The following is a 20,110-nucleotide window of genomic DNA, read 5'->3' on the forward strand; positions in this document are numbered from 1 at the left end:
TTCCCACATTTGGGCCAAGAGGCCCTTCTTTTCCTTTTTCTAAGTCCATTTCTGAATAGCAAGAGGAATTGGGACGCTTAGCTCTAGGAGGGGGTTGGGATGGCGGCTGACGAGGATTTGGCGCTCCACTGGCGGGGAGTGGCGGGTGCTGTCGGCGAAAAGCGTAGGATCAGAAGATGTAGGACGTGAATCAACCTGGCAACGATAAAGACTTGCCTGCATACTTTTTCTTTGGGTCAGGACGTCTCACCCAAGGCGGCTTTTCCTAACTCGAGCTGTAAGTCGGAAGAATAGTGGTAGAGTGTGAAGGTGTGGAAATCAACTCTAGTGTCAGGGGTCTGTTTCCGTGTCAAAACAGGAGGGACTTTCTCAGGGCCGATTCCACACATTATAGAAGTTACAGTCTCGTCGTTCCTAACCAGGCACTATCCCTTACGGTCTTCTGGTATTCAGATACATAGGGTCTCCACACTTCCTGCCCCAATCGTATTTTGTGACCATAACTTTGAAACAAATGTGCACCCTCAGTCCCGGGTTGTGTTTTGTTAATGCTTTCCCAGGCTTCTCTCGAACTTGAAATGCTGGTGAATGATTTGTCCGTTTTTCTGACTTATATTCCTCTTTGCACGTTTTATATGGTGTGTTTGAGATTTTAACCCAATGCTTGGTGGTTTTCTGCTGTCATTTTGGGATTTAAAAAACACAGTTTTAACCACAGTGCTCTAAAGTGCTTTTGATGATTGCTTCCTTCACACAGATGTTGATGCCCAAGAAGAACCGGATTGCTATATATGAACTCCTTTTTAAGGAGGGGGTGATGGTGGCCAAGAAGGATGTCCACATGCCAAAGCACCCCGAACTGGCAGATAAAAACGTGCCCAACCTTCATGTCATGAAGGCCATGCAGGTATTCAAGAGGTGACTGGGGACATTTTGTCACAGATGGTTCAAGGCACATTCCAAAGGGAGCTCAAGAGCTGATTACCACCTTAACAAGCACTTGGAGATGTGCTGTGAAAATTTGTGAGACATTCCATGTCACTGACATTTTCTAGATCAAAACATCTAGGTTTTTTGAATGCCTTTTTCTCTCTGGGCCTTAACAGTAGTTTTCTTACAGAGTCTCAAGTCACGAGGTTATGTGAAGGAACAGTTCGCCTGGAGACATTTCTACTGGTACCTTACCAACGAGGGTATCCAGTATCTACGTGATTACCTTCATCTGCCTCCTGAAATTGTTCCTGCCACCTTGCGCCGCAGCCGACCTGAGACTGGCAGGCCACGACCGAAAGGTATGTACAGGACCAATTCTGAAGCTGTTTTCTGCTATGCAATGTTTTTTTAGTGTGTCAACATTAGGACTTGGGTGTGACACATTGATCCTAGTGAGGTCCTAGATCCCTGTCCCTGATTCTAGAGCAGTTTGTAAGGGAAGTGGTTGCACATTTTCAGGCCATCATGAGAGGACATTTTCACAGCATATCATAGAGAAAAGAAGAGATAATCATGAGGTGAAATGCTTTCATGTGTTACATATTTAATTGATAGATATTCAGAGTTGGATTCTGTGATGGTTGTGGTTTCCTTTTTATTCATAAGATTCAAAGTTGGGGAGATCTTGTCCTTGGAACTTTTTAGGGGAATTTGTGGACTCAGTAATGAGATGCCCATTAAAATGTATGGATTTTCCCCAAAGAGGCTGACTTAGTGACTCTTGGGAATCTGAAGAGTTGGTGTAATCGTAAACCTGGATCACTGCTGGATCAGATTTGTTTTTGTGTGTTTGTGTTTGTATTTTTGGTTTTTTTTTAACTTAGGTGTGGTCTATAATTTAATCCTAGGTAATTAGGAGGCAAGGATTTAGAAGGAATACTAGGTTAATTCTCTAAGGATTTATAAGAATGGTTTTAAGATACCTTTACATTTTTGCCTTTTAAAGTTACTATTACCGTTAATCCTTCATAACTAATGATTGCCCAGTGAGACCAGTAGAGTGATTTCCATGTTCTTGACTTTAAAGTGACAATTTCTACATTACCCTGTATTCACAGTGTGGTTTAAATTCTGTAGGTCTGGAAGGTGAACGACCTGCAAGATTGACTCGAGGGGAGGCTGACAGAGACACATACAGACGGAGTGCAGTGCCTCGTAAGTAATGTGCCCCCTATCAGAATTCTTCGGGGGCCACTAAATCTTCACTATTCCTGCTGACCAGGAATGGGTTCAAACTCTAGAGCTACTGGAGTCCTTTGTGCTGCTTCCTTTTTCAGAGATTTGATAGGTGAGAAGTAGGAGGAAAACTCTCGAACAGAGAAAAGTTTAGTTGAAGATCATAAACTACAGCAGAACTAACAGCTTTCTAGAAATCACCTGTAAGTTAAAATACTTACATCTTCATAACATCCAGGGCATCACCAAGCCCGCCATAAAAAAAAAAACATCTTCATAGCAGCCAGGATTGATAACAGAAGTGCGTTTCTATCTTCCATAAGTATTCTCTCCATAAATAAAGTCCCTTGAAGGCAGTGTTCACCCAAACTGTCTTCATTGTTTCCTTGCTAACAAAAGAATTCAATATCTTACTGTGTGACCACTATTTGTATTGACTTGGAATAGCAGTTTATTCAAGTATTCATTGAGCAGCTGTGGTATGCCAGGTACTGAACATAGATGAAATGTTCTTGTAAGTGGAAACTGGAGAAAAAGTGCCACAATTGTAAAATGGAATTTTCAGGGTAGATTGCATAAGTGAGATTTGCACAGACACCTTGAAGGTGAAGAGAGCCAGCCAGTGACTGAGATGGAGGGAGGAGCAGTCAGGCAGATGAAAAAGGATCCCAGATAGAAAAAGGAACCAGATTAAAGCAGACCCTCCAGGGGTAGGAAGTTGCCTAACTAAAGCCTAGGAAGTTCTCCCATAGAATATAGCGTAGCTAGTAGTAGATTTGAACCTTTTTTTTGGGTGCAACTCCCTTAATTCCTTGATCAGAACTAAATAAGCAGATGAGAAGACAGTGCTGTTGTGGAGCATGAAAGGAGTTGGAATTCTACTCTTAAGGTGAAGTGACATTGGTAGTGTGTTTTCAGGGTGATTGCATTTTACTTGCTTTTATTTAATTAAGGGATCATTCTGCCTTTTTACTTTCTCTCCCCCCCCCCCAGTAGTTAATGGTAGAGGCCTGGTGGTACAGTGATTAAATGCTTGGCTGGTAACCCTAAGGTGTGCAGAACCAACAGCCTCTGAGAGAAAGATGTTGGCGGTTTGCTTTGATAATGATTTACAGCCATAGAAATGTTCTGCAGCAATTCTTCACTTTCCTGTATGGTCTTTTTTTTTTATGCTGGTTTTAAAAAATATTTTAAATTGATTTTTAACAAAATTTTGCAGAAAGGTTGAATTTTCATTGTAAGGGATATTGTAGCTGATGTTAGATGGATCTTAGCTGAAAGCAGGAAATACCAGAGGAATGTCTATCTGTGTTTCATTGATTATGCAAAGGCATTTGACTGTGGATCATAACAAACTGGCTGACTTGTGAAACCTATACTTGGCCCAAGAAGTAGTAGTCATCAGAACAGAGCAGGAAAACACTGCATGGTTCAAAACTGGGAAAGGTGTACTCCAGGGATGTGTCCTATCTCCATAACCTTTTCAACCTGTATGCAGAACAGATTATCCGGGAGACTGGGCTCTATGAGGCGAATTGTGGTGTCAGGATTGGTGGAAGATCTATTAACAATCTGCATTATGCAGATGACAACCCTGCTTGCTGAAACTGAGGAGGACCTGGTGCACTTGCTGCAGAGGGTCAAGGACTGCAGCCTTCAGTATGGATTGAAGCTCAGTGTCAAGAAGACAAAGATTCTCAGATTGTTCACAGCTTTAATTTGCTTGGCTCCACAGTCAACACTCTTGGCACCAGCAGCCAGGAAATAAAAAAAACGTATTGCGATGGAAAAGTCTGCTTTTAGGGACCTCTCCCGCGTACTGAAGAGCAATATTGTCACTTTGGTGACTAAGGTGCATCTGATACAGGCTATGGTCTTTGCAATCACTTTTATGCATCAGAGTTGGACAGTGACTAAGGAGGATAGAAAGAGAATGGATGCCTTTGAGCTGTCGTGCTGAAGAAGAGTATTGAGGGTACCATGGACTGCTAGGAAAACAGATTCATCCTGGAAAGGGTTAAACCAGGCTGCTCCTTAGAGGCAAGGATTCTGAAACTTCGTCTGACATACTTCGGAGGTGTTGTAAGGAGGGACCGGTCCTTGGAGAGGGATAGCATGCTTGGGAGGGTGGAGGGACGGCACAAGAGGGCAAGACTCTTTATGAAGTGGATTGATTCAGTGACTGGGGTAATCGGGATGGGTGTGTCAGAGGCAGTGAGATTGGCACAGGATAGGGCAGGGTTTAGGGCAGTTGTACGTAGGGTCGCTATGAGTCGAAAGCGACTCGACGGCACATTACAACAGATTGAAAGACTTTAAAAAAATTTTTTTAAAGGGCTTACATTGGGAAAGTCTGCTGTAAAAGAACACTCCAAAGTCTTGGAAAGCAATGGTGTCACTTTGAAGGCTAAGGTGTTCTGATTCAAGCAATGTCCTTTTCATTCACTTAATAAGCACCAGAGGACCAGACAGTGAAAGAATCTGTTTCTTTCCGTTTTGATGTTGGAAAAGACTACTGACTATCCCATGGGTTGCCAGAAGAACAAATATGTCTTGGAGAATCTACAGGCAGGTGCTCATTAGAGGCAAAGATGGTGGAGATTCAACTCACTTATTCTGAGCATGTTGCTAGAAAGGGACATCAAACTTGGAAAGATGGGGGTGTCAGTGAAAGAGGAAAACCCTCGAGGAGCTGAATTGTCAAAGTACCGGCAATAGTGGGCTCAAGTTTGTCTGATGAGAGTGGCACAGGATTAGGACAGGCTTTAGATCTGTTGTTCATAGAGTTGCTATAAGTCACACTTGACACACAGTCACCTAGCAGCAGTTAAGAAAGCAAATGGAAACAAGCTCAATGAAGAGTATTATTTTATTTACTGAGTTTTGTAAGCAAGTAGGGTAGCCCTGAAGAAGGCAGTAGTTTGCTGTCTGAATTTTGAAAAATGGTTTAAGGAATCGTGAGAGAGAGGTCTACCCCAGGAGAAAGGGAGTCAGGAAGCAAAGGGGCTCAGATGATCCTATGTGTTTATAGTGTACAGTTGGAACAGACTCTTGGAAGAATCCAGCAGGTTTTAACTAATCAATCATGAGGGAAGCAACTGCTTGCTTTTTCCAAAGAGCATTTGGTGGATTAGACCTAAGTGCTTCTGGGTTGTCCTTACCACTAAGCCATCAGAGCTCCCTACTTGTCTGTGTACTGTATTTAATACATATAATGTGCTCACACAAACATACATCGGAAGCAGGAGTTACATTGTTTGCAAAACTGACAAATACTATTTAACACAAATAAAAAATGTGGTCAATTATTTGTACTTGGATAGGTGTCACTGTTGATGCAGCCTTTCCTGTGGCTTATAGTCAGGTGACTCATCTTCCCTTGTTCTGCTGTATATCAGATCAGATGATCACTCTAAACTGGTGTTTCTAATTTCAGCTGGTGCCGACAAGAAAGCCGAGGCTGGGGCTGGGTCAGCAACTGAATTCCAGTTTGTGAGTATCCCCAATTGCCCTGTAGATCCCTTAAGTTTTAGAGGTACGGTGTAGTGCACTATGTACCTTTCCACCACAGATTCCAAATAAATTTTACCTTGTGAAAAATAATGCTAGCTTTCATACATCTATTACTTAAAGGGATCTCACTAAGCATTATCATGTGGCATACTGTAACTTCACCAAGGTAATTTTGAGATTTATCAATCTGAGTAAAGTATTTATTGTGAGGATTGGTGTCATCTCCTGGCATATGGCACATCCTTAAAAGTAGCACATCTCCTGAGGTCTCGTTTGAGAAAAGGTATGTACAGTAGAAACAAGAGCTGTCCTGTTTTCACATGTGAATATATGGATACACACTAAGAAGATGGTCCCATAGCCAGTGAGGGATAAGACGGGGGGTTTTATAGACCTACGGCCTGAAAGTTAGAAAAGCCCAAGAAGATAGACAGCTGGGTGTGTTCGTAACACTGATGTCATCGTTTGCTTTCTTACAGAGAGGCGGATTTGGTCGTGGACGTGGTCAGCCACCTCAGTAAAGTTGGAGGGAATTGTTTTGTGTTGAATAAACATGTAGTCAGAAAAACTTAATCGAGTCTCCCTGTTTATTTTCGTCATAAATCCTGAATAAAAATGGTCTAGGGGTCAGAATGCTAAAATGGCCAGACTTGCTTGGTTTGGGGAGTTGTCTTTTGTCCAGAGTGATGTCATTTGTTGCTGTTAGAGCTGCTGCACTTGGCTTGGACACAGGCTTGTTTTGGTTCCAGCAGGCTCCTCCCTGCAGAGGCGGGTCCAGTGTCCATGCCTCCATGCCCTAGGGAGGCAGTTGGGAAGTTTGTCAGTTTTGTCCCACCAACCTTACTGGTCCATTTTGCTTGATGGGAAAGGAGCTGTTTTGACCTTGGATTTAAGACTATGCTAAGTATTTGAATGTTTTGAGAAGATATTCTAGGAAAATAGGATATGGAAAGGCAAAGATAATTTCTCATCTATGCTCAGGCTAGTGGAAAGGGTAGAAGTGGGTTTTAGGTCAATTGGTTGTTATTCCAAGACTCCTTATAAAGGGAAAATATTTTGTTTCCTGGAGACCTTTCTAATTAGTAGCTTTGCATCAACATGAATTAAGTGGACAACAGTGAACTCCTGAATCAGGAGTTGTGGGTATTTCTGCAGGCTTCAATGTTTTAGAGAGGAAGTATGTTCTGCCATGTACACTAGAAAAATTGGAGTGCAGTCCTTGACAGCAAACCACAAGCATTTAAGTTCCTAGAAGAGGGACATGAGGATGATCTTGAAGGAGGAGCCAATGAATGTTCTAGGAAACAGTCCTTGGGTGGGGTTACCACTGGCTTCACTTGGTGGTCAGTCATAACTGGTAATATGCACCAGTGAAGATCAAAAACACTTGAACTAATCCATTGTGACCACTTGAGCCGTGGTACCACCTCAGGACAGACCTACTGAGGTAAGCTTTTTGGCCTGGAAAACGTAGTTTTAATGTGGTGTGGGACTTGGGAATTTATGAGATAATGTGGGCCAGGTCTTTTTTTTTTTTTTTTTAACTTACTGCTAATTTCAATAAAAAATTAGAGACTTTGGATTTCCATTCATTCTTTGTTGCACTTTTATCCCCTCCCAACCCTCCCTGCTAGTACACTACCCTCTTGGAAAAGTAAAAGACAAATTCTTTCATTGTTTTACAAACCCTCCCCCAGGTCTGCTCCACCATGTAGCCTTCGCTCTAGACTCCTGTTGTGACAAAAATACCTAATCACATCCCTTTTAAACAGTTTTCTCCCTTATCCGTTTCAATGCAGTATACATTATTGAACCCATCTTTCTAAGTCTCTCCCCAACCCCAAGGTCAGTCCTGTTTTACAATAGTGGCACAATGCGGTATTTGTCCTTTTGTGACTGAGATTCCTCACTCAGCATAATGTCCTCCAGTCACCCATTTTGAATAATACTGCATGAGTTCCTTGTTTTTCAATGCAGCATAGTATTCTATTCCAGTTTCTCTATCCATTTGTTTATTGATGGGCACTTGGGTTGTTTCCAACTCCTTGCTATTGTGAACAAAGCTGCAATAAATGTGTGTGCATAAATCTGCTTGGATGTCAGTTATGGTCCCTTTGGGGTATATTCCTAGTAGTGGAATTACTGGGTCAGATGGTATCTCTGTTTGCAACTTTTTGAGAAAGCACCATACTGCCTTTCACAGTGATTGTACCAGTGGGCAGGATCTTATATAGTTAGTGATCCCTGTCATTAAGACATTAAAATACTTGGGACTGATAACTAAAAAGGTAGCCACATTAATACATGGTTGCCATTTAAACCACTAGGTGGCAGCCACTGGCAACTCTGAGTCAATGGACTTAACAGTTCTGGGAGGTAAGCTTTGGACTCTGACCACCAGTGAATAGAAGCTTGCTTTGGCCGAAAAGTGGTGTTTGAGGACGCTATTTCTGTGTGGCTTTGTTTCCTTGCCAAAGATTGCTTTTTATCCAGTTTTTCTGCTGGCTCAAGTGATGTCAAGTGGTTTGCCTGTGTTCACACGCCTCATGATTGTTTAACCTGGATTCTACTGTGAAATACTAGCAGCTGCTGATCTTTCTGTTTCCCATGGAGGCTGACAATTGCATACATTTTCACTATAGCATTTTCAGGCCCCAAAGTGTCGCTTTTTCAGTTCTTTGAAAATCAGTTCTTTCCCTTGTGATTGAAGTTAGTCTTGGAATATATCCTCCAGATTGCTCAGGGACTCGTAGAATTTGCAAGATCAAGCAGATAAAAATTGCAGGAGGCTGTGGGTTTGTTGCCTTTAGCTATCCCTTCTTCCCCCAACCTTGCTTCCCACAATAACTGCCAGTAAGGTAGTGAATGGGCACCAGGGACCAGTGCTTTGAGAAACCACTCAGAAGTTTGCCCCAAAGGTGCTTATAGTTAGTTGCGAAATAAAAGCTAAACAGACTGCATGATGGAATGATGAGGGCTGGAGTGCTGAGGGAAGAATGAAGTAGTTATCTCTAAGATTAAGGCATTTGTCTTACTGGGACATGACTTTATAAAATGGAGGTGCTAAGTTGTAAAAGTACAAAACTGGAAGAGCATTTGATTGCTATTATGGCTACAGGAGATTTTAATAGGGAAGTGTCTAAAAGTTTCTTCAAAGAAACCTGTAAGCAATGTATGTAAGCAGCCTCTTCTAGCGTGATGGAAGAGGAGACCTTAACCCACATCTGACCTTATAAATACTAGAAAAAATTAAACCATTTTAGTATCTAGAGGAACAGCACTGTTTGCCGATCCCACAATTACTGTTTTCTTCCAATTTTTTTCTTTTTACTCAGTATGCCAGATGGCTTTTCTTGACTTTTTGCTGTTGTGCTTATGGGATACCAACCTAACAGTTTAGGAGAGACGAGCTACACAGCCGTCCCTGGGAAGAGAGTCGATCCACTGGCTCTGCATCTGTCTACTAGTCCCATAGCTCTACAGTCGTACCTCTTGCCATATTGTTGAAATGTGCCCTAAAGTCACTTGCAACTTGTAGTGACCCTGTGTACAGTATAACTCGGAACCATTCTCTATCCTGAGATAGTCTCTCTGTTTCTGATACCTACCTCCATTACTCCAGTGGTGGTGGTAATCCATCTCATCTGGGATCTTCCTCTCCAGCACTGTCCCTCCACCCTTCCAAGGTTGATGTCCTCCAAGGACTAGCTCCTCTTGGCCACATGCCCAACATATGTGAGATGAAGCTTTGAAATTCTTGCCTCCGAGGAGCAGCCTGGTTTCACTCTCTCCAGGACAGATCCATTTGTTCTCTTGGCAGTCCATAGTATGTTCAATATTCTTCTCCAGCACCACAACTCAAAGGCATTCTTCTGTCTTCCTTAGTCATTGTCTAGCTCTCTGATGCATAGCAAGTAATTGTGAAGACCATGCATTGGATTAGGCACAGTAGTCTCTGGACTGACGTTGCCCTTCCGTACTCTGGATAGGTCTTTGACAGCTGTTTGTCTTGGTTTCTAGTACCAAGAGTGTTGATATCACTAATACCACATACAAGCAAGATCCTACTGAAGATTATCCAAAACTGGAACAAGACCTCGACAAAGAACTGCTAGATGTGTAAGCAGGGTTTAGAAGGGGCTGTGGCCCTAGGAGCTTAGCCGGTGTCAGATGGATTGTAGCTGAAAGCAGAGTATACAGGATGTCTGTGTTTCATTGACTATGCAAAGGCATTTGACTGTGGATCACAACAAATAGTCTAAAGGAGAATGGGAATCCCAGAACACATTATTATACTTAATGTGAAACCTGTACTTGGATCAGAAAGCAGTTGTCAGAACAGAGCAAGGACACATTGCATGGTTCAAAATCAAAAGGTGTATGTCAAAGATGTATTCTATCTTGATACCGATCAGTCTATAAGCAGATCATTTGTAAGGACTTCATGAGGTGGAATGTGACATCAAGATTGGAGAAAAACTCAACAACCTGTGCTGTGTAGATGACAATCTTAACTGCTGAAACCGAGAGGAACCTGAAATAATTGCTGGAGAAGGTCAAGGATGGCAGCCTTCAGATGGATTGAAGCTCATGAAGAAAACAAAGATTCTCACCACTGGATATCATGATAGAGAAGAGATTGAGATTGTTAACAACTTCAGCTTCCTTGGGTCCACAGTCAACACTGCCACTAATACTACCTACCTTCAGGCTCCAAAGAAGAACTGAATACTAAAGATGCATTTAACAAGCTTAATACACTAGGGAGCTCTAGTGGCTTCCTTTGCAGGGAGTTTTGCTGCTAGCCCAGAGGCTGTGTCTGGCATTGTCTCCGTGGGAAAGAAGATAGCCTCCTGTGCAATTTTATAGCCCTGGAAATCCAATGGAAAGTTGAGTCTTGCTCACTGGCAATATCTATAAAGTTTTAATAAAAGAGTCCCTTTCCCTTTCACCTCTCAAAAGCAGTGCTGATCATGAATGTTAAGCTTTAACTCCTTCAAGCCTCTCTTCTTTGATGAAACAGTCTACCACATTAGATGAATTAGACTATTAGAAGAAGTAGAATTAGTTTTTAAGAATTTGTAAGAGAAGGTTTTAGGAGATTTTTTTAAGATTAAATCCTCTATCCCTGAAGATGTAAGGGCCCAGAGGAATGTTCTAGCCCCGTAATGTTTTCAGAAGTCAAGTCTACTCAGAAGTGCACCAATCTGTGCCTGAACTTGACTGTGTGGGGTTTTAAACGCCTGCTTCCTCAAAATCAGCTTATATAATAAACCATTAGAATGGATTTAACAAGCCTGGAAACTCAGTGGAGAGTCAGTATGAGAGAGTGTCAGTCACTCTGGCGATGGATGGGCTTAGCTTTTGCTTTAGTTTTAACTTGGAAGATGCTGGATAAAAGAGATAGAACAACTTTGCTTGATAGTGCCAGTTCAAGCACTTGTTTTAAAACCAAATGAGGAGACCTTGACTTTAAGGAGGGGTCAGTGACCTAAGAGGTAGTCTTTCTAATTAGGCTTTGGGAACAAGGACTTAGGATACTGTGAAAGGAAGTTGGTTAGGGCAGATGTGTAACAGATCCTGCTAGGCCTCTCCCTGCTCAGCCTGACCTCAGGCTGCCATCTGCCCCAGGACCATTATGATCTCCTCCAAAGAGAGACCTGCTTTGTCCTCTCAACTTTTCTCTGCATATCAGGCAAGATTATTTCAGAAATGGGTATAAACAAGGTTTTCCACAGGCTGAAATCTTTCAAAGGCTCCATTCTGCCTTCTAGACACTACTACCTACTATCAAGTCATTCCAAGGCTAGAAATCGTAATGGGAAGAGATCTTTCTCCCTCCAAGAACCTGGTAGATTTGCACAACACCCTATATATTGTGTCACCAGAATTTTCTAGAGTGTTCTACAAATGTAATGCCTAACAGCAAGGTTTAGCTGTCAGTCTACCTCCAAATCAGCATCTCATGACCTCTACCAAAATGAACCTCCAGATTCCATTATCTAGGTGAACCTTTGGGCATGTTAGAAAAGGCTATTCTATGGAAAGGGACATGTTTGGGAAGGTGGAGGGATGGCAAAATACAAGAAGACCTTCAGTGAGATAGGTTGACAAAAAAATGACTGGAGCAATGGACTCGAATATGTCAGAAATGAGGATGGTACAGGATAGGACAGGGTTCGGATCTGTTCATAGAGTCATAAGGAGTCGTGCTCATTTCAGTGGCACTTAGCAACAATGTGAACTAATGCAAACTTTATTCTTTGGGAACTCAGGGTTTAAAGTTGTTAGCTGTTGAGTCAGAACCGGCTCTTAGCTGACTCTTCAGCAAGTTTTCAGAGGCTAGACATCACACAGGAGGTGCCCATCTCACCCACTGAGCACCTGGTGGTGTATTTGAACCACATGCCTTTGGGCTGATGATTTAACTCCTACCCCCTAGGTCACCAGAATGCCCTCTTTAATGGTTTGTTTTGTGGGAGTATTTGGCATGTAGTGCTGCTTTGATGAGGAACGCCTCATCCACTCCTACCTACCATCATTTTGAGGTTGATCTTAACGATTCAGAGTATTATGTCTTAGGGAGCTCTAGTGGCTTAGTGGTAAGGAATTGTGCTGCCAACACACAAAAAATATACTTTGAATCTTCCAACTGTTCCATGAGAGAAAGATGGACAATCTCCCATGCAATTTACTGCCTGGGAAAACTGAGTGGAGGGTCAACTGTTCACAACTACAGCAATGACTTAATCACAGACTGTTGGGTCTTAAGCACTCTTTCCTGACAGAACCCACCCTTGACATTAGGGTTCTTTTGAGGGTGTCATTCTTGATATTCCCCACAGTTCACTCACCTTTAATTGCTTGAACACATATTAATTCATTTTTGACATTGAACCTAACTTTTTTTTTCTCCATTTTTATTATTTTTGTGCGTGTGTGTACTGTCGATTCAGATCTGACTGGTACAGGAGGAGATTGCTGCTCTTCCTCCTCCAACAGAGCTTCTTGTGGATTCCAACCACGTACCTCTGGGATTGCAATGCAGCTTCTTGCCACTAGGCTCCAGAGCTCCCTCTGAACTTCTGTACATAGCTCACTGCTGCAGGTACAGTAGCTCCTTTATCCATTGAGGATCATTACATGAATGATAGGCTGTAAAAAGTTGATCTGAAAGATCTGTGAGTTAATAAGCACCAAATAATAAGAATCTCTGTTGACTTAAATTGAGAATTTGAGAATGAAAAAATACTGAGGATAGAACAAGGTCCCATTCTGATTTATAGAGTCGCTGTAAGTCATAGTCAACTTAATGGCACCTAACAACAAAAAGACTTCTCCAGCACCACAACTCAAAAGCATCGATTCTTCTTCTGTCATCCTTAGTCTTTGTCCAGCACTCTGACACATAACAAGTAATTGCAAAGACCATCTACCATGGTGCTGCTAATTTAATTGGTCTAGTGGTGAGAATCTGTCTTATTGATGTTGAGCTTTAATCCATATTGAAGACTACAGTCCTTGACTTTCTGCGGCAAGTGCTTCAGGTCATGTTCGGATTCAGCAAGCAAGGTTGTGTCATCTCCATATTGTAGTAGGTTGCCAAGAAAACAAATAAGTCTGTCTTGGAAAGGGTGAAACCAAGTTTCTCCTTGGAGGCTAGGATTTTGAAGTTCCATCTCACATACTTTGGGCATGTCGCCAGGAGAGACCGGTCCTTAGAGAAGGACATCATGTTCGGAAGAGTGGAGGGACAGCACAGGAAAGGAAGACTCTGGATGAGATGGATTGTTACAGTAACTGGGGCAATGGAGGTAGAGTTCAGAGCTGCTGTGTATTGGGTTGCAGGCAACTTGACAGCACATAACAGAAACAAGTGATAATGAGATACTGCTAGGATTTGGGAGGGCAAATCTAGAAACATGCTAAGTGGTAGGTGACTCAACTATGGCTGGAGTTCTATTGGTGGCTGAATGAAGTATTAAGGGAAGTTCTTTGCATAGTAGGTCACTGTCCATTTGAGCGGAATTGTTATGAACTGAAGGAGCATCTGATGCAATAATAAAGTTAGAGAAAGAAACCTGGGACTAGGAGTTTGAATTGTTTTGTTTTGGTTGTTCTTTTTGACATTTCATTGACAGATAATTAGAATTGATGGTAGGTGTCCCTCTTGTAATTCCCCACCCGTCACTCAACTTTATTAGACTGTGTTAAACTGCTTGGACATGCATTGGTACCCTCTCTCCTAATTCTGAGCCTAGTAGGTTCAATAAGTACATATACTTAGAGTGGCCAATTTGGTGTAGGTATAGGTTCATGAAGCCATCACTCTAAAAGTTTCTGTTTCTCACAGCCTCACATAAACATTAATCTGCTTTCTAGCACTGTAGTTGAGTTTGCATTATATAAAGCTTTATGTAAATGGCATTTTAAGTAGGCGGCTTTTTTTTCTTGTTATTATGTGCCGTTGAGTCACTTGTGACTCCTAGTGATCCTGTGTACAGGAGCCCTAAACCCTGCTCTATCCTGTGCCAGCCTTATTGTCTCTGAGACACCTACCCCCATTATCCCAGTTACTGAATCTATCCATCTCATCAAGAATCTTCCTCATTAAATTAATCACATGTTCATTAGTGGTTTGCTCCTTTTTATTGCTATGTTGTATTCCATTGTAAAGAAACACTACAATTTGTTTATCTAGTCATCTGTTGATAGACATTTGGGTTGTTGGGGGTTTTTTTACTATTTTTTTAATTTTTTTTTTTTTTACTAAATAATTTTGCTATGTACGAACTTTTGTGGGTGAGCACATGTTCTAAATTCTCTTGCAGTATAAATATAGTGGAATTGCTGGATTGTATGTTTTGAGGAACAGTGAGGCTATTTTCCTAAGTACCATTTACAATCTCTATAACAGTGTGTGAATCTTGATTATTCCTCATCCTTACTAACTCTTGGTTTGCTTGTCTTTATTTTAGCTATTCTAATAGGTGTGAGTTTAGATTTTATCTTGTAGATTATAATGAGCCAGTTAACAATATGAAGGTTAATACATGACTGAGAGTACTGGGAGTTGGGCAAATACCAGAGCCCCCGCAACAAAGTATGATAGGCAGGAGCCCTGCTGAATTTGGGTGTGTTCAGTGACCACACTGGGGCACTGAGTGGTCATGGGTAAACCACTCAGTGAATAATAACCACAATACACATTCAGCCTGCTAATGAGGAAGGGAGGGGAAATTATCCATCATTTGATTGCTCTGTTTTATAAAAGGGAAACTAGGACAGAATGAGGGCATTAGGGAGGAAAATGAAAGGAATTGTTTAAAAAGTTACAGCCCATAGAAATCCTGGAGCCCATTTCTGTTTAAAAGTGCTTTATTGGAAGCCTGTGATAAATGAATGGCGCAAATCCAAAAGAACAGCTACTTGAAAAATAAGCCCTGCATAGTTTACTGACATATCAAAGAGACCATTGTGAGGAAAGGGCATCTTTAAAAATAAATAAATACTACATAGGAGAGGATGTCCAAGTGGAAGGAAAAGGAGGCCTCAAAGCAGCAAAACTTAGGGAGGCTAGGCATCAAGAAGGATTGAAAATTCTGAAAAGTACCTGTAAGAAATGTGAAAGGAAATACAAAAAGCTTGTTTTAGGAACATGAACAGCAGGAGGTAAGTTTGAGAATCTGAGGGCATCAGTTCATTAATGTGCAAAAAGTGTTCTGGGAGAATGAACAGTCAGCTGATATCTCTGCCTCCATTATGAGAGATTTCCCAGTCCATTGAAAGAATTTTTTTCATGGAAAACATAAATAATGAGCATAACAAGCTACCAAGTACCCATCTCTACAGTCATAAACATTCTGCCATTCTTATACGCTTACACCCACTCTCTCACCCTCAACTTGATTATATATATTTTTGGTTAGGTGGAGTTATTGAAGTATAATTTATATACAATCAACTATATGCTTTTTAGAAATATGGTTTGGAGTTTTTGGAAACAGAACAATCCTATGTGTACAATCACAGCATCTTATAAAGTACCCCCATGCTGCTGCTTCATGGTCATTGCCCTACCAACCACTTTTCTTGGTTTCTGTATTTTTGCCTTTAATGTCAGAGAAATGGAATTACTGGTTTCTGACTTTTGCTAACCATGTTTCCGGGATCCGCTCATTCATTCATCTGTCGTGCATTGGTTCATTTTTATTATTCAGTGTTCTTTTCTACCAACTTATTTGTTTTTGTTTTTTAAAAAAGAACCTTGTGGGATAGAATTGACATCAACATTCACAAATCTTAAACTTCGGCAGATGTTGTTAAGATCTGTTGACTTGGAACTGACTCATAACTGAACCTGCACCAGGTTTTCAGAGGAGGTAAGTAGTATAGGAGGATATTCTCTTTTCCTTTTACCTTTGGGAAAAATGGATACATTGATATAATTCACTCTTCTGAGAAAGATCAAAGTAGCTACTGACATTCAGGAACTGGCCTGGTACTTATAGCTAGTCTTATAGTGAGCATTAACAATGTGACTGAATATCAGTGTCACAGTTTGTGACTTTGATAAGCCAGCAAAAAAAATCAAGACCACTTTATAATCTTAGGGAAGCACACACAACATCAAGTTTATAAGCCACTAATACATTTTCACATCCCAACTAAATGACTGGTGCTTTTCTTGGAGTTATACCTTGGACGGTCTGCCACTTTATTTAAGATCTATTAAAATAGTCATTTACTCTGCTTATTGATACATCAAATCCATAAAATCTTCTTCCTAAAACCCTTCCCAAAATTCCCTAACAAGCTCCAACCACAAAAAAAGGGGGGCAGGGAAGAGTAAATCTTGACCCCCTTCTTAAAACACCTTATACCTTTACCATGGTAAGTTTTTTCTCTCATTACAACAGGGAATCAGTTCTCTCATGGGCATTGGCTAGTAGACACCAAGGAAAAGTTCCATCACATATCTTGCCATTCAGTTCCTCCACCATTAGCATAGCTGTTCTTAATGTCTTTTTACATGGATTAGTTTTCCCTTTTACGATGATACAGAAATGGAATATTTAATTTTTCAGTTTTTTTAAAATTGCGATTTCAGTTGTGGTTTTCAGAGCAAATCCATTTTTCATTCATGTAAATGTAATCCTACAGAATATTCTCTTCTGTGTTCAGCTTTGTTCATTATAATGTCTGTGAGTTTAATCTGTAGTTGTAGTTGTTGTTGTTGTTGTTATGTGCCGTCAAGTCGCTTGCAACTCATAGTGACCCTATGTACGACATCCCTAAACTCTGCTCTGTCCTATGCCAATCGCACTGTCTCCGATAAACCCATCCCAATTATCCCAGTCACTGAATCAATCTACCTCAAAGGGGGCCTTCCCCTTCTGCAATGTCTCTCCACCCTACCAAGCATGATGTCCCTCTCCAAGGACCTGTCCCTCCTTGCAACATGTCCAAAGTATGTTAGACAGAGCCTTAGAAGCCTTGCCTCCAAGGAGCAGCCTGGTTTGACCCTTTCCAGGATGAATCTGTTTATTTTCCTAGCAGTCCATGGTACCCTCAATACTCTTCTCCAGCACCACAGCTCAAAGGCATCAATTCTCCTTCTATCCTCATTGGTCATTGTCCAACTCTCTGATGCGTAACAAGTGATAGCAAAGACCATGGCCTGTATCAGACGCACCTTAATCTCCAGAGAGACACCATTGCTCTTCATACTTTGGAGAGGTCCCTAACAGCAGACTTTCCCATGGCAATGCGTCTTCTAATTTCCTGGCTACTGGTGCTGAGAGTGTTGACTGTGGAGCCAAGCATACTGAAGCTGTGAACAATCTCAATCTCTTCACCATCCATCCTGATGCTGCCAGTTGGTAGTGATGAATAATATTCCATTGTATAGATAATAGTATATTTTTAATATCCAGTTTCCTGCAGAGTGGCATTTATTGGTAATTATGAATGAAGCTGCTATGAACACTTTATACAGGACTTTATGGACATATTTGTCATTTTTACTGAGTGTATTAGTTTGCTATTGCTGATATAACAAGTTTCACAGGCTGTTGCTTGAAGGAACACAGATTCATTAAAGTTTTGGAGTTAATGGTTTCAGTCAGAAGAGGTCCAAAATAGGTTATGACTCCTGCATTTCTTCTGGTGACTCAAGGGAAGAATCTATTTTCCTATCTTTTCCACCTCGTGCTTATAGGAGGCTGCTTGTATTCCATGGTTTCTGTTTCAAAACCAGGAAAGTATAACATCTTTAAGCCTCTTTTTCTCTCAGACCTATTTTCAATATCATTTTCTATCTCCGTCTCTTTCCTCCCTGTTTGATTTTCTTATAAGCCTGTTGGAAATGCATTGAGCCTACCCAGGTAACCCAAGAGTCCTTGGGTGGCATAAGGCATTACATGCTGCACTATTAACCAAAAGATTGTTGATTTGAATGCAACACTTCAGAAGAAATACCTGGCAGTCTGTCCAATAGATTACAGCCTTCAAAGCCCTATGGAGCACAGTTCTATTCTGCAAGATATGGGATAGCTGTGGGTTAGAGCAACCACTTGTTCTACCAACACAAAGGCAGGAGGTTTGGCTCCACCAGTCACTCTATGGGAGGACGATGGGCAATTTCTTTTGATGTACAATATACAGCCTTTAAAAACCTTCTAGTGGCTTAGTGGTAAGGAGTTGCACTAGCAACCCAAAGAACATGGTTCGAATCCACCAACTGCTCCACAAGAAAGCTGGGCAGTCTCCTCCTATGTGATTTACTGCCTCTGAAAACTTGTTCAAGTGTCAACTATGAGTCTGCTCCTATTCAGTGATGTTGGTGTTGTTAGGTGCCATTGAGTCAAGTATGACACATAGGGACCCTACAAACAAAAGATCTGAACACTATTCCATAACATTCATCATTTCTCTAGTATTCATAGGATTTCCAAAGGTCTATTATTTAAGAAGTGGATGCTAATTCTGCTTCCAAATCTGTCTTAATCTGGGAACTGTACCAAACTCTGTATACCATGGGTAACCATTATGGCATTTGACACACCAATGGCACAGCATTCAGAATCATAGCAGCCTCAAGTTAGCACAGTACACTGACAGACAAGTGCTGTACCATTTAGCACAATGTTCTCCCCAAACACAATTTAACACCAGGTCCAACCAACTTTAAATACAAAGGCCCACCCATCAGGTCCTGATTGACTTAAACAAAAGGCTTCCAGTCCACAGCTGATTGTTGACTAAATCTGGGTGACCAATCACTCACACTCAGTTGTTAACAAAATAAAAAATGACCAAACAGTTTACACTTGACTTTAAATTAAAACAGCCCTACCCTCCAGAATCCAGCTCCTTCACACAGAAACCCAGAAACTGGAGATGTAGTATTTAAAAGTTGGTTGGGCACTGACTATATCTCCAGTTTGGGGGCTCCTGTGTGAAGCAGCTGGACTCTAGACAGTAGGATTATTTTTATTTAATTTAAAGTTGGGTATTAAATGTTTGGTCATTTTTTAAAATTTTGTTAACAATCGAATATAAGTGGATTGGTTGCCTAGATTTAGTCAACAATCAGCTGTGAGCTGGAAGCCTCTTGTTTTAAGTTAAGCAGGACCTGATGAGTGGGTCTTTGTATTTCATAATTGTTGTTGTTGTTATGTGCCGTCGAGTCGCTTACGACTCATATGTACAACAGCCCTAAACCCTGCTCTATCCTGTGCCAATCTCACTGCCTCTGACACACCCATCCCGATTACCCCAGTCACTGAATGGATCCACCTCATAGATGGTCTTCCACTTCTGCGCCGTCCCTCCACCCTCCCAAGCATGATGTCCCTCTCCAAGGACCTCTCCCTCCTTACAACATGTCCAAAGTATGTCAGACGAAGCCTCAGAATCCTTGCCTCCAAGGAGCAGCCTGGTTTAACCTTCTCCAGGTTGAATCTGTTTGTTTTCTTGGCAGTTCAGGGTACATTCAATACTCTTTTCCAGCACCACAGCTCAAAAGCATCAATTCTCCTTCTATCCTCTGTAGTCATTGCCCAACTCTCTGATGCATAACAAGTGATTGCAAAGACCATGGCCTGTATCAGATGCACCTTAATCTCTAGAGTGACAACATTGCTCTTCAGTACCCTGGAGAGGTCCCTAACAGCAGACTTTCCCATCGCAATACGTCTATTAATTTCCTGGCTACTGGTGCCAAGAGTGTTGACCATGGAGCCAAGCAAACTAAAGCTGTGAACAATATCAATCTCTTCACCATCCATCCTGATGCTGCCAATTGGTCCAGTGGTGAGAATTTTTGTCTTCTTGACATTGAACTTAAATCCATACTGAAGGCTGCAGTCCTTGACCCTCTGCAGCAAGTGCACCAGGTCCTCCTCAGTTTCAGCAAGCAGGGTTG

At 41.5% G+C, this 20,110-nt stretch overlaps 1 protein-coding gene across 1 annotated transcript; it reads left to right on the top strand.

Annotated features, from left to right (window-relative positions):
• The first annotated feature begins 754 nt into the window (after nucleotides 1-754).
• On the top strand, nucleotides 755-6,255 carry LOC102855279 (40S ribosomal protein S10-like). The gene is made up of 5 exons (XM_006882071.1): nucleotides 755-907; nucleotides 1,121-1,292; nucleotides 2,071-2,148; nucleotides 5,606-5,661; nucleotides 6,162-6,255. The coding sequence occupies exons 1-5, from the start codon at nucleotides 758-760 to the stop codon at nucleotides 6,201-6,203; spliced, it is 498 nt and encodes a 165-aa protein (XP_006882133.1). The 5' UTR covers nucleotides 755-757; the 3' UTR covers nucleotides 6,204-6,255.
• The last annotated feature ends 13,855 nt before the right edge of the window (nucleotides 6,256-20,110 follow it).

This window comes from Elephantulus edwardii, unplaced genomic scaffold, assembly GCF_000299155.1.
Source record: "Elephantulus edwardii isolate Elephantulus edwardi_28Jun2011 unplaced genomic scaffold, EleEdw1.0 scaffold00017, whole genome shotgun sequence".
Taxonomy (NCBI): domain Eukaryota; kingdom Metazoa; phylum Chordata; class Mammalia; order Macroscelidea; family Macroscelididae; genus Elephantulus; species Elephantulus edwardii.